General features: G+C 41.4%; 1 protein-coding gene across 1 annotated transcript in view; it reads left to right on the plus strand.

The window, feature by feature from the left end:
- MED27 (mediator complex subunit 27) overlaps positions 1–14,095 on the plus strand; it is a 95,015-nt gene extending 80,920 nt beyond the window's left edge. Inside the window, exons 6-8 of the mRNA XM_074608325.1 lie at positions 2,382–2,423; positions 11,263–11,340; positions 13,591–14,095. Of these exons, the coding sequence (XP_074464426.1) occupies positions 2,382–2,423; positions 11,263–11,340; positions 13,591–13,725 (255 nt within the window). The 3' untranslated portion in view covers positions 13,726–14,095. The remainder of the gene's footprint in view (positions 1–2,381; positions 2,424–11,262; positions 11,341–13,590) is intronic.
- Positions 14,096–15,018: the final 923 nt, after the last annotated feature.

A 15,018-nucleotide genomic window follows, 5' to 3' on the forward strand; every position in this document is an offset into this window, starting at 1 on the left:
GAATCCGATTTCTCTAATAAGTGTTGGCACCGGACCTGTTTGATATTAGATGCAGGGAACATTCTGATTTGTTATCGCCTTTGAAATCGTTCAGACGACCTTCAGAAAATGGCCTCTTGTTACTTATGCTGGGGGTGGGTGGGGAGAGCGGGGCACTGGGAAAAAAAGCCCCAGTTTAATTCACATGCAGAGGATGCCCTGAAATTGTGCTTTCAGCAGTTTTTTAGTTACAAATGTGTGTCTTGATTGAAAGTGAAAAGTTGAAGAATAATAGACCTATAACGATGCATTCTTTAATCCGCCTCTGCCTTAATCCTCAGTTTCAGGGGGAAAGGTGGGCAGTCATTTAGGATGTCTGCATGTGGTTGGGGTGGGGATTGGGAGCTTTATTTTTCTTTTTCTTTTTTTTATTAACTTGGATAACATCATGTCTGTAAGACAGACATTCATTACTTTTTCAGCTTTTCAATCTTCACACCAACTAATGAGCATTCAGAACCTGTTGGACTCATCTTAATGCAGCATCTGAAGTGGACTCTTTTTTTTGAGTCTAACGAGAGAGGATCATATCCTTGGTTTGATCACTAGAGATTAGCAAAACCATATATACATTCCAATTATAGCAACTCTGCAGTCAAAGAAAGCCTTCAATTACATGAAAACAGCTTTTTAAAAATACACATTAATTTTCTATTTTCAAGTGTAGACTTTTCTAATATGGAAATGCAATGCTTCCTTCCCGACAGGCACAGGTCTGTTCTTACACTGTAAATCAAGCTCAGGTCCAAGTCCAGGCTGAACCGCCGCCGGTGGACTCTGGAGTATAAGTGTTGTGGGTGTTCACGCAGGTTCTTGATCCCACCCTAAGAGCCAGTAAATGTAAAAAGGTTGTAGGTACGTGCCTCGGGGCACTTCTGTCTTTGCCTAACCTGGGAAAGGCACGGAGCCATCAGCTGCCCCTTGTCTCACCGCAAGGTCAGGGTACTAAGACATGAAGCATGTGTCCTGAAGTGGTTTTTAAAGTCTTTAACGTCACCTCCTGTCCAGACTGAGGTCTAGGCACTCAAGAGTTACTTCTGTACCAGTATTTAGAAGTGGGCCACTCGAGTGTTACTCTTTAAAGAATGGGAACTTTTAGCGTTCTGACCTTTTTCGGCAATGGGAATTAATGATTTGGGTTCAGCATCCTTCCCCCTCTAGTGTGTTTTACTCACTTTGTATGGCTTCCTTCATTTCATTCTCTAATTTTTATGCCTTTCAGAAGACTTGTAAATTCAACTAGAACTTACTGGCACTGCCATGAGACAGAGTTAAAATAATTAGTTGTACTTTATAGTGAAGGGGATCAGCCCCCATTGCGGGAAAGCAGTGTGTCTGACCACGTTAGCAAGCACTAGAGGAGCTACACCTGCTTCAAAAACCTACTCAAAAATATTTTCCTTTGTCTAGACTGAGATTCCTGAGGTTAATGCTGTAGGAAATACCTTTCCTGGGACAGGTTTTGTGCATATGGAATTTTTGAGTACAGTGGGATCTGTAGGAAAGAAGTGATTTGCAAGTCTGGGACTGATGGAAATTCCTCTGTTTTTTTCCTGCTGCTTTTCCTTGTCAGAGTACAAGATATTCCACAGGGCTGGGCTGAAAGAGCATTAGCATGTCAGTTTAAATTGTTTAATATGTGAGCCATTTGGTTGTTTAACAAGGACAGCCTTACCTTCTGCTGTCAGGGGTTAATAAAACTTACTTCAGTTTTGTTCCTTTAGTTTGGCTATAGTTGAGCACACATTTAAGTCGTGGATGCCTGCAGTTATCTGCAACCTTAAATCTCTTTTAGTGTGATTTTTGTCTGCAAATGTAAATGCAGTTTCCTGAGGGATGTTTTATTTAGCCCCAGAAGACCACTGCTTTGGCTTAATTCAGCTAAACGTTCTTTGTGTCGTTCGTAACTGAATCACTTACTCAGACACAAGACAAGCATAAAGCTGGTAAAAATGCCCTCCTTTTGGAAACAGACTGAAGCTGCTGAATATTTGCATAGATCAGCCACAACCCCATACAAGTGAAGATTTTGCTGTTTTTAAAGAGAACGCATTAATTCAACAGGTCTTGTATGTGTAATTTTTTTTATTGAAACTGTGGTGAACTACGTTGATTCTTCACTGCAGTGCAAAGGAAATGGGATAGCATTAATTCCCTCTCTTGGACTGCAGCAGGTAAAGGCAGTGGGTCAAAATAGTGAACTGAGAAATATGTCTCCGTAAGTCTGTTTGCCTGCTCTTTTACTCTTTTAATTTGAACAGCTGCTTAGCTTCTTTTTCTCTGTAATCACGTGTGGTAATATGTAACTCTTTTTTTTTTTTTTTCTTTTTCTCCTACTGTAGCTTGACATATGGTCGAAATCCAACTATCAGGTTTTTCAGAAGGTAAGTCTCACATAATTTCTCTTTACATAATGTGTACAGGAGATATGCAGAGTTTATTTCAAATATCTAGGCCCTTACGTAAAAGAATCCAGAATTTATTCCTTTGTCATCACAACTTGCAGATAACAAACAATAATCTGTAATAATGAAAAACTGTGAGTAGAAAAGGAGATCACTTCTGCTGTTATTTGATTTGGAGTTATTTCCCATCGTAGTTCCAGTCCATTGTTTGGAATAGGAAATTGGAGATTATACTACTATAATCTTAAAATTTCATGAGGAATCTTCAAGCACTTTTTTTTTTTTTTTTTTTTTTTTTTTTTTTTTTTTTTTTACATCTTTTGGGGGAGGAGGGACTGGTGCGGGTTCATTTGGATTTTGCTTTGTTGTTTTCATTGGTTTTGGTTGCCCCCCTCTCCTGAGGACTTGAGTTTAGTAAATCAGTAGAACTCACTTTCCAAAATGAGTTTGGAAATTTTTTCCATGCCATTCTTTTGCCTGTGTCTGTTCCCATGATGGTGTAAGCAAAAGGAGTAACCTATAGAAATGAATGAAAGTAAGAAAAGACCGATGAGACACTGGGAGCGATAAGTAGAAAACTACCAAGAAGGTTAAAGTGTATTTTGGAAAGATGTGTATCTCACTATTTTCCAGGTAGGGAAAAGAAGATTTCTTTTTGAAGGCCTCTTGTCAAAATGCTGTACGTTGAGATTGATCCGGGTTTCAGTTCTGGTTTCCTTACCTTCGAGCCACAGTTCGAGGATCTTGAGTCTCCTGCGAGGGCACCAGCTTCCTTTCATCCGCTTTTGCAGTTTGTGTAACAAATGGGGGTCAGGGACTCGAAAGGGCATAAAAGCGGAGGTCAAAAGTGTGGTATATTGGCTGTATTTGTGCATCTTCCTTCCAGGATTTCAGATGCAGTCAGAAGGGAAGACGTTTGACCTATGATATTAACCTGCTAGAGATGAAAGGACAGCTTTTGGGGAGGTTGGTTGCTCTCCCTCTCTGCCTAGCTTTAAAGCAAAATTTTGCTGCAGTTCTTTACCCCAGAGATTAGTGCATTAAATATTCTTTCTCTTTTTTTTCTTGCTCCTCAAAAATATTTAGTGTCAAGTAGGGTAATACAGCGGGAATTAAAACGGCGTATATCTTAGTAACTTGTTTATCAGCGTGCTTTAAAGTAATTTTTGCAATGGAATAAATTTAAGGTTCTGTAATTAAGTGCATCGTCTCAGTTTCCCTGTGCGTGTGTTTGGTTGTAAGCTCGTTTGGGCATAAGATTGTCCTCCTGGATGGCTTGGTTTAGAATAACTTGGAAGGGTTAAGCCGTATTGCCATAATTTGTGCTAAATGATAATAAATCGTGAGGTTTTGATTGTATAATTTTAATTGTCTATTTGTTGTTTTCATGCAAGATACCAGAGTAGAGTAAATGTATAGGTTGCTTAGAAGTTCAAGTTAAGGACCTGGGGAGCGTAAATACGTAGAGGAAACTTCCCTTCGGGTCCAGGTGATGGCCTTCAGGCCACGAGTGGAAGAGGTCAGTGAGAAAAGGCGAAATGCCCCTCTTACTGCTGCCTCTGTGGCTGTGTTATGGATAAATAAGAATTCTCTTCCTAATCCTCTAAAATGTGATGCGAGCTGAATATTAAGTTTCTGTTCTCTGATTCTCTCCCTGTAAATAATACCAAATGCATTAGCATTTACCAAAAAAAGAAAAAAAAATCAGAAAGAAAAGGCTGCAGGAGAAAGGATTGCCTGTAACCAGCTGAAAAGCTGTCTGCGTTTTTTTTTTTATAGTAGTTTTGTACATTTTGTTCCCAGCTCTGTCACTGCGTTACCTTGGGCAAGTTAACCTCTCTCTGGATCGGTTTTCCGCATCCCTCAGGCTGGGGTGATCCTTGCTGACTTCACAGGAGCTATTGCTGAATTGGGTCCATGGCACTCAGATTCTTGCATGAAAAATGTGATAAAAAAGCAGGGTGATGGGATTTTCTAATCAATACGTTCTGTGGTATTGAGCGGATAGTTAAAGAAGTTAAGGCTAGGACCCGGGTCAAGTTTTCAAAGAGATGAGAGAAAATGCTGTGGTTCAGCATAGTGAGTTTTCTCTCTGTGGTGCTGTGCTTGCTTTGGTTTTCTCTTTATTCTCTGAAGCTGCACTTGTATCCATTTATAATACCCAGGAATAGTGATTTAGCAAGAGCAAAATGAAAGAAATAGATAAAATAGTGGTAGAGAAACTATTATACTCTGTTACTGTGTAGGATCTGTACTGCAGGATCCTCAGAACAAATGTTTTCATGCCATTAAAAAATCATCAGTAAGTGTGTCAGAGCACATCTGAATGTTCCTGAAACATGTTCCTCATGGCAGTCACCAGTAACGTGATGTGGAAGTGCTGTGCTGAGAAGGAAAAATACGGATGAGTAAGTGCTCCCACCGAGGAGGCTGGGTAGCCCTTGCAGCTCTGCTGCCTTTAATGGTGTGAAATCAAGCATCCCTCTGAAGGGCAGCGCTGTTTCTCTTTAAAAGCTGGACCGACTTCTCAAACTCTGTCTTCAATGATAATATAACAACATCTGGAGCTCACAGGATACCTGCCGGTGGTAGCTGCGGGCCTGTCAAATTCTCCCAGGGCTGCAGCATGACTTTGTAGGTTAAGGACCAGAGACCTCTGATCTTCAATCCAACCCTGTCAAACGAAGCTAAATTTGTCCTGACTTTTTGTTTGCAAACGTTGGCTGTGTCAGCAAGCCTTTTCTCTCTCCTTCTTATTAGGCAGGATACCCGAGTGTGTATAATTTGATGGGGGACGACTCCCAGAGGGCCCATTACTGTTAAAGTGTACAGTCATTTTCTAAGTTCCCTGGAGACTCCTTGAATCTGGTCCTGGGGTGAATAAGCTTTGTCGGCATTGAATGCACCAGCAGGGCTAGAGTCAGAGAATGGAGCTGGGAAATGAGAGAGGGAAGGCTGAAAGGGCAAAAGCGCAAGGAGCAAAGAAAAGGTTTTTCAGACTTCCATGTCGGTCTGACATTTAAACTCTGCAGGAGCGTCAACTGTTTTGATCTTAAACCTCCTTATTTTAACACCTTGCACCTCTTGATCCACTAGCACAAGAGGAGGAATAAAACCAGAAAAAAAGGAAATATTTTGGGGCTTAAGTCTTGGTGGGAAGAAGAGTGAACATAGGGGCTGCGTAATTCCAGGTCGTTGTGCAGAGTATTAAAAAAAATACGTATAGAGAGAGAATAGGGCAATATTCATAACTTTGCATTCAAAAAAGAGGCAAAAATATAGAACAGTGGAACTGCTCTGAGTGGATCAAAATGGGAGACGGTGGCAGACATCAACTCTTTCATTTATCAAGCTGCTTAGTTAAGAGCAGCGTAGCTGGTTCAGCTGTGTAATATGATCAGTTCAACTCTTTAAGTCCTATGCATAGGCTTTAAACCCGTGTATTTCATTCTGATCTTGGGGTCCCATTCTTATTTTCACCTAAATGGCCTATCAGTTTTAGCATGCCACAGACTGGTTTTGGTTTGGTTTGATATGCTTCTACCCAAGACACGTTTTCACTTAAATTTGAGAAGCTGTTTGAGCCTCTCCAGCTGTTTGTGAGCTGCGTGATCCCAAAGTGATGCAACTCAGAGCACAATTTTCACCACTACAAGGGCGCATAAGTATTGTAATGTATGAAGATGTATTCTTGTCAATAATCGTGGAATAAAATCGCGTGCAGGATGAATGCATGCATGAGGCAAATATCGGGCTATTGATGATGTCTGTTCAAGGAGAGGAGATGGACTGTTCCAGGGTCACCCGCGTGATTGCTCCTGGGCTGAGCAGTGCTTGGCTCTGCTCAAAGACCTGCTTAGGCGAAATAAAATCTCTGTGACCCAGTCCAAATAAGCAGAACAAGCGAAATAAAAACTTAAGCACTCTGTGAGCTCTGAAAACAAGTGATAAATCCTACTCTTCAGAAAGGTCTGGTAGTGCTTTACTGAACTGGGAGCGGGGAAGGATGTGTAAAGGGTCTGTGTGGAGTTCATCAGTGCTGTGTTCGTAGAGGCCCCATCTATCATCCTTCCAAGTGCCTCTCGGGCACGGGGTTCTACGCACGGGATTCCCTCCAGAGAGACTCAGACGTGGTCCTGGAGAGACTACTGAATAATGGGCATCCTTGGAAATGAACAAAGGCACTCGTGCAGTTTTCCACACTGTAAAAGGTCTAAACACTAATAAAATAACTTCCTTTTTTTTTTTTTCTTTTTTAGTTCTGTGATCATCCTCCACAACTCGCTGTTAAGGCCATGAACTTAGCAGGGTTTAAAAAAAAAAAACAACTAAAAAACTTTCAGGGGATTTAGAGAATCCCTTTATAGTAGGTGGAGTTGTCAGTGCCACACTTGAGGGAGTAAGCCAATAAGTAAGTGGCAAGGAAAGTTATGACTCTTCAAGGAAGTTTTGCACCGACTTCTGAAAAGCATATTTACTGGCAGTGAGATGAAGTACTAGAAGAGAGAGAGCTTCTATAATTTAGTCACACGGTGTTCGTATTTCCCTGGTTTAGTTTTTGTGTCCAGTATGGGTTCATACATGTACGGAACATGCCTGGTCTATGGTGGAGCAAAGCTATACCAGAAGTCCTTGGTTGTGTGTTTCTTATTCCAGGTAGAGGAAGCACTTATTCAGCTTTCTCAACCTGTAAATTGTAGAATGCTTTTTTAAAATTTGAATGGCTTTTCAGCTTTGGGAATGCTATATGCCTAACAGGTGTCGCCAAGGCCCATTTTTTTGGATGTGTCCCCTTTGGAAAGCCCATTTCAGCAGACCAGTACTATCAATTGGGTAAAGAAATGCCCTAGAAATGACTGGTGTTGGTTCAGTTGAGACAAATAACAGGGATTTTATTTTCTGCTCGTCGCAGGGTGTTGATCATGAGCTATTTCTGAGTGTACCGAGGGGGCAGGCTGGGCGGTGGGGTGTGAGAGGGGAGTGAGGAGCCGGTGTGTCCCCTCTGCCACGGGGCAGAGCAGCGCCCGGGGCTCAGCAGGGACTTTCTCGCTGCCGGCCGGTACCCGGACAGCCCTGCGCGCTTGCTGGGGCCCCGGCGGTCACCGAGAGCGACAAGTACGTAGGATTTCATTTGCACAGAGTCGCATTGAAGATTAGGTTTAATCCAGTATCAGTCTGTTTTGTGTTCTTGAAATACGCGCTGCCCCAGAGAGGGGAGCAGAGATGCATTTAAGAAGTACATGGTTATAGTCAACTTGTATTTGGAAGTGAAAAGAAGAAAAAAAAATAGATCTCAGACAATATAATTAACAAGAAGGGAGGTTTTCTTGTTTGAATTGACAAGACCGTGCCCTGTGAAAGCAGAATCATTTCATACAGCCCAAGTTTGTCTAAAGGAGAGGACCGAGACCATCTCTTTGCCAGAATTTTTTTTCCGTTTAACTGCAGTCTCTCTTGCTCTGCCTCAGAGTGGGAACATGCTTAGGTAAACAATAGCTATTTTATTTAGCAAAAGTGTGGCTTCGGGAGATTGCCTTGTTGTAACTTTCTTTTTTTTCCCCCAGACAAAAATTCCAAGTGCTTTTCAATATATGAATTGTGAAATATTGAGCTTTTCTGCAAGATCACTTGAAAATCTATTTCAAGGTCCAGAGCAACAGCTGTCCCAATCAATGTGTGCTCTTCTGAATATGTTCCTATATAAAAACAGGTAGAGAAATTAGAAAGTGACGGATAACTTTGATAGCAGTAGGTAAAGTATGGCAATAAAAGTGAAGTTAATAAAATAAAGCCCTGAAATGTACAAAATGTCACCCTAGACCCAGAATAAATTAGTTTGTGATTACAACTTGGCTGGAAGAAAAGGTGTGTCCCTTAAGTGGGCTGGCGCGTATGCCGTTTGTTTTGCTTTTGCTTTGCTTTGGTGTGAAATCGTATTGCCATTAGTAAAGCTGGGTATTGATTCCCCCCCCCCCCCTTTTTTTCTCCCCCCCCCCCCCCCCCCCCCAATCTTGGGCAGTTTGTGCTTTCTCTCATCATCTCTGTTCTCTTGGGAGGTGGGATTAGTTCTTCCCTCGCTCCCGTGCGCTGCCCAGTTTATCATTTGCCCAGCTCTTTTCTGTTTGACATCAGGTTTGCTAGTTTGGGGAGGTCATTCCCTACTCCTCTTCCTCAGATTCCACGCCCACTTTGATCTTTTTTAGAAGCACACTATGAGCACTTGCTTATGGTAGAAATCGCCACTTTTTGTTCAGAAAACATCGTTATGGTTCTAGCAATGCTGGGAGGGCTTTTATCTCCCTGTGGAATCTCATTAGCTTTACATTACAATAGGAATAGCATATGTGCAACTTTGCCAAAGTGGCCAGTCAATTTAAATTTGTTAATAGCCGTATTTTTTTCAGCAACTTTCTTCAGTGCCAAGAGAAAACAACTTTGTTGTTCAGGAAAAAAAAATTACAATCTGTTAGAAGTAGAAAGACAGCAGAAGGAGAGCGGCTGCTCATAAATATCTTCAGAACTTTCTATTCTTTGACATGTCTGGTACTATCCTATAAAAGCACTATCTTAAAAGAAAAAAATTCACATAGCTAGTAGGGCTTGGATTACAGTCATTTCTGAACGCTACATGAGATGCGTTTAAAAGAAATGACTGATTGGAGTTACGCTGTGCTATTAATACGCAGCTAATCACATTATTTCTAACTTTTTAAAATGTGTTCAGTGGTAATGTACAAATGGCTTAAGCAGGCTGAGGTCCGTTTGGTGAATATTTTTGCAAACTCACCAGAATGTGCACGGTCCCAAAAGTTTTCCCTTCCAAACGTCAGAATCTCACGTCCATATTCAGGCTGAACGGAGCTGCGTTCGGAGCTAGGCGTGTGCACCAACCATGGCGAGCACAAGCTGCTTCTAAAATTGTAGTGTAACTTAAAACTGGATTCAGTGTAGGACAGGCTGATGTGATGTAGTGTTCTGCAGAGGAAGTCTGTACGGTGTGAATTAGAGCCCGTCTATACATGGATTTATTCAGGAATACATCTTCCACAGACTCACCTCCCTGAATAGCTTCAGGCACGAGGCGCTCGCTCTCCAGTGAAAGTTCTGGGTGTTTCAGCACAACTCACATCGCTGAATTCGACTAAATACAAATCAGGGACAAGTGGAGTTAGCTGGGAATAGCAATTGTAACTTCAGTTCGCGCTTTATCTTACTCAAAATTTACTATAGTGTATAGACAAGCCCTGGGAAATATATAGCCAAGCCCTGAGCAAAGCACTACTTCGCCGTGTTAAAACTAGAAAATACAATTTAATCACTAACTAGACAATCACGTACTTTGCTGGATGCGTTGATATAACTGATGAGGACCATTAATAGATTCACAAGTTACAAGAACCCTCGTGGTTGTGTTGTCTGAGTTCTTTAATAGTCCAGCCTAAAGAATTTTGCCAATAATTTCTGCATTAAGGCTAGAACTTCTGAGAAGCAGCAAGCTGTTGACTGTGCTAATAATTTAGGAAGCTCTAAACGTACAGCTGACGGGCTTGAACACTGCTAGTGAATTGTATCATAGCAGTCAGAAAGTGCCCATTTCCAGAATAATTTAAAAATGGTAATGATTTTTAAAAAAAGTCAAGTTATTGGGTGGTTTTCCTGAGTTTTTCTTTAATTATTCTTATTATAAATACACCTTTTATATGTATTCTGTCTAGCTGTGATTCCCAGATGTGCGATATTGTTATGGCTCTGTCTGGGAAATTAAAAAGCTTTCTATCAGAAATCTTTTAGTAATGCAAGTATTTATAAACCATAATCATATTGATTAATTCCTGGTTTCAGAGGAAATGAAACTGAGAGCTCAATTCCTGTTTGTTCAGTGTAAGCAACCTGACATAGGAGTACAAGAGTTAAATATTTTAAGTTTTCCATTAAAAAATGGAGAGGAACACACTATTTTTTTCTGTTAAAATGCATTTTCAAATCGCGGTATTTTATCCCGGTGTTTTGGGTTTTTTAATAAAACAGACCAAAGCTTTGGGTTTTTTGGAAGTCATAATCTCTATTCTAATAACGTAGTCTTCCAGAAGGATTTAATTTAGCTCCATTATTGACAATGTTTTTTCTTTTGTTGAGCAAATCAGCAGAGGTTAAGAGAATATATCGCCTATAAACAACGACCAAAGCAGAAAATGGGAACCAAGAAAGAGAAAACCAAAGTGCTTTCCTCTGACGTGATTTGTTTAGTGACTTTGCTTGTTCGTGATTTCACAGAATATGCGAGATTTCAATCACAGAAGCATAGATTCTGCACTTATGCTGTAGACATTTGAAAGTTAGGCAAATAATTTGCAATGGATGCTTTTATTTTATATGGTACAGAAGATTTATTTTTTTCCCTTTCCATGGCTGGGTTGGTAGTCAGAAGTGGGAAGCAAAGTGCTTCAGGGTTGTTCCAGGTGGCACAGAGCTGGATGCCTGCCTCATCACTTGGCTCACGCTAGCCCCCGGGTTAGGTTCTTTTACCAACCCTGTTAGCTTTTATCATGTTATGAACTTCCAGAGGTGCATTTGATTTCACTGTATGCATACAAAGCTATTTATCATGATCGCTTCAGCTGACTCTTGTATGCAGTGGGTAGAGGGAACAGCAGCTAGCTGGCAAAAGCTACCCAAAATTACATCGAGAATGTCTTCGCACTCATGTAGTCCTTGGTTTGTGACTTCCCCATGGAATTTATACTGTTTTCCTACAGATTAACACTGCTTTGTCTGAAGTACAGCATGAATAAAGGTATATTCTCCTTTGTCTGTACAGGTGACAGATCACGCGACCACTGCTCTGTTGCACTACCAGCTGCCTCAAATGCCAGATGTGGTGGTCAGATCTTTCATGGTAAGTCTACTGCAAAATACCTTTTTCCAGATAGACTTCAGCGTGCTTACGCTGCTTTGCGCTAGGCAGATCTGATGCAGTTGTAATTTCCCCTGTTTAAACAAGCTAGACAGTAGAGACTGGCGGTAGTTCTTTGTATCTCATCCCTGGAAGGGTATGGGAAGTGGTGTGTGTTACTTGGAGAATTAGGAGAGGCAGGAACCTGATGGGGAAGAGTCCGTTTTGCTGTATCCGCTCTCAGCCCAGGCTTTGTTCCGAAGCAATGGCGTGTACTTGCCCAGCACAACGGCAGGTGGTTTTGAGAATCGAGGAGATGCTTACCAAAGTACTCAGCTGTTTTCGTACTGAATTAAATTAATCACATACTACTCTACCTCCAGACGCAGATTTAAGTTTATCACTTTTAATTCTGTTCGTATTTAGAATTGTAGTTGTGAAATAAACGTGTATATATAAGCAGCCTTGTTAATCAGAGGGTGAGAAGAAGGGTTTATGCTTCAGAATTCCTTTTACCAAGATGAATTTTGGCAGTGGAGACTCTTGCTGTTCTCTCCGCTGCCTTCTCCCAAAGGAGGCTTTTGGGGCAGGTTTTCTCTGCGATTCGGACTTTTTCCTTCATTTACTTCCATTACGTTACCCCTTCAGCTGGGGCAATTTAACTGAGACTTTTGAAAACGGACATCTGCTTTTGCCATTCATAATCTTTGGGTTCGTACAGTATCACTGGTTCTGTAATTTCCAGTGTGTAATTTCAGAACAGTCAGGCTCCTTTACCTGCTGTGCTGGTTTGTTTATTTAATAAAAAAGCCACTAAGATGAAAGATTTGCGAAGGTCTTTTCTCCTGCAGTGCATCTTAAAATAATAGGTTTCGAAAGGCGAAAGCAACTCTTACGGGTCAAATCCATGTTCAACATGTTTCGGAAAATTAATGTTTAATAGAATGGGTAGCACGTTTGTTTAAGCCCCAAACCTGCCTTATTGATTTGATAAAACACTACTAAAAGTTTTAACAAAGCAAAACCAGAAGTACACCAGAAGTGTCAATACGTTGGTCCTTTCACACGTCAGTTGGGCAATCCACATGACAGGATGTAGTGAAGCCCTAATTTTCTGATGGGAATGAAGAACACTTTTTTTTTTTTCTTTCAACAGATGTCTCAAGTGCACAATTTAACTTCATTTACCTATTTTTGTGTTATGGTTCAGAAAATTCGATTTCTCTGTAGTGCAAGCAAAGCCCATCCAAGCTGAAGTAAATAACAGCAATTTACTTGTAGTGTTCTGTTGCCCTTGTCCACATACTTACTGCTAAACCCAGAGAAGATCTAGTTCTTCTGGAGGAGAGTTATTGACGGCCAAAGGTTCGGTTGCTATAGAGAAGGCTCTGATGAAGATGGAAGGATTTGTTTCAATAAACTCAGCTGACCTCTTCTTCAGAGAACAATTTTCTCTTATCGATGTAATTCAATAGGACTTTAAATGACAAGATTCGTGCGCATCCTTCGCAGTATAAATCTGCTGGTCTAGGTGGTTTTTAGTTGTGTATCTCCTCGAGTTGGGGGAATTGAGTTATGCAATGTCCATTGCAGTGTATGACGATGGGAACGATCCGCTTCGGAGGCAGGAACTTCACATGGGAACACCTGAACCTACTCTGTGTTGCTCAGCGCTAGCCTTTTGTATACGTATATGTTTATCAGTGTAATCAGATTTAAAATGGTACAGTATTTTTATGACCAATGAGTATTGATCTTAAAATCTCATTAGAGAGGAAGTTAGTTAGCTTGCCATGAAAGTCCTTGTATCTTCAGCTGTGAAGATTTCAGACCGTTGAGGAATGATTGCAGCAGGGCTGTGATAGATGATCATAGGAAGAGACAAACCAATATTCGGTTGGAGAAGGTACCCATCAAGAACAATTACATTCCAGTAAAAATATGAGGAGCGTTACAATATTTGCCTTCCATCGGGATTCTCTAGCTGCGAATACCTCCTGCTCAGAGTGCATGAATTTCTATTAACAAATTTGCTTGAGTGACTAAAAAAGCAAAAGATGATGAATAAAGTGGGAATTCAGCTATACAGTGACCTTGCAATCTTCTACATGTTTCTGTTTATAAAATCACTGTACACCTCACTGGGGCCTCGCCAAAGTACAGTCTCTGTCCTTGCTATCGCTTGGACAAGAATGATGACAAAGGGGAACGTCCATATCCAGTTTTCTTAATTTCTCTCCCTTTTCCTTTTAGACCTGGTTACGAAGTTACATAAAGCTGTTCCAGGCTCCGTGCCAGCGCTGCGGAAAGTTTCTGCAGGATGGCCTGCCACCCACATGGAGGGATTTCCGAACACTTGAAGCTTTTCATGACACTTGCAGGCAATAGTAGCCCAGCTGTTGATAACCCGAGGAGTGAACACTCTGGGGCTCGGGTGGGAGCCGAGGGTTTAATGGGTGGTTCCATTTCTGAACCTTCCGTCCTGTGCTAAGTAGGGAGCTTGCACTGATGCGTTTGGCTGTTGAAAAGCCATCAGTCTGCAGGGAACACGTGAGCCTGCTGCACTCTGAAGAACATGGTAAGAAGCTGCGTGTGATCACTGTGCTTCTAGACTGAAATGGTATGTCTGGGGAGATCTGACAGTAATAATCATTATTCTAAACGGTAATGAAAATACCAGTGTACAGTTTGTGTTTTGTGACAGAATTTACAATGTTGAAGACTTTTATAAGCTTGAAATAAATTTTGTATTCCAGAATTTGTGCTATTTATTTAATTATTTGATCAACAAAACCCTTGGTTTCGGTGTGGATTTTTCAACGCTGCTCTTTTCTTTAGAAAAACTGGAAACATTTAAACATGCATGCTGCTGTGATGGGGGGAGGTTGTTGTTGCAAGGCTGCTTATCTGAGTGCTGGTCTTTTTCTGGAAGAGATTATGGCGTTGATTAAACATGGAATTTCAAAGGCATGTGGCAACTTGGAAGATGCAATGTACTTTCTAAGGCGGGGGGAAACAGATGTTTCCCTTTACTAAAATTGTAGTGAAAAATGTTAGCAAAATCTGCATGTATTAAGTGGTTAGAAAACGTGTGATGAGCAGTGACAGTGTGTATAATTCGTCATGTTTTAGAACTGAAATTAGTAAAATAATTCAGCCCTCAAGCACAGCTTCTGCAGCGCAGACACATACAGCATGTTTCCTAAACGATTTAAAATTTATGTGCAACACTCCAGTGAAGAGTCAGATCCCCCACGGGAATCGTTGCCCGTGCAGTGGGGGGGAGTGGTGAGCTCCTACGAGCCCCCAGCCACTTTTTCCTTCCCCCCAAGGCCGGGAAGGTCCCTGGTCCTGCCCCAGCTGAATGCTCGCTGGCCTGGGGTTAAGTGTCTTCTCTGGTGTTTTCTTGAGGACTGTGGGTTTTATCTGTCATCTCCTGGTAGCCAATTTGATTAATTCAACTGTCATCCCCGCTAGCGCACCCTCGTTTCCTTCACAAGCCACGCAGGCTTCGGTAATAAGCTCGGGAGGTGGCAAGGGGAGGTCTGGAGAAGCTTTGTCACTCGGTTAATTTTCAAATAAATCAACATTATGGTATTGTGCTACAGATTAATTTTTGAGGTTCCTTCTGCCTGTGTGAAAAGCTTCGGTTGCAAAAAGACATCCCTCTCAGAGGCTTTG

Source organism: Larus michahellis, chromosome 15, assembly GCF_964199755.1.
Source record: "Larus michahellis chromosome 15, bLarMic1.1, whole genome shotgun sequence".
Taxonomy (NCBI): Eukaryota; Metazoa; Chordata; class Aves; order Charadriiformes; family Laridae; genus Larus; species Larus michahellis.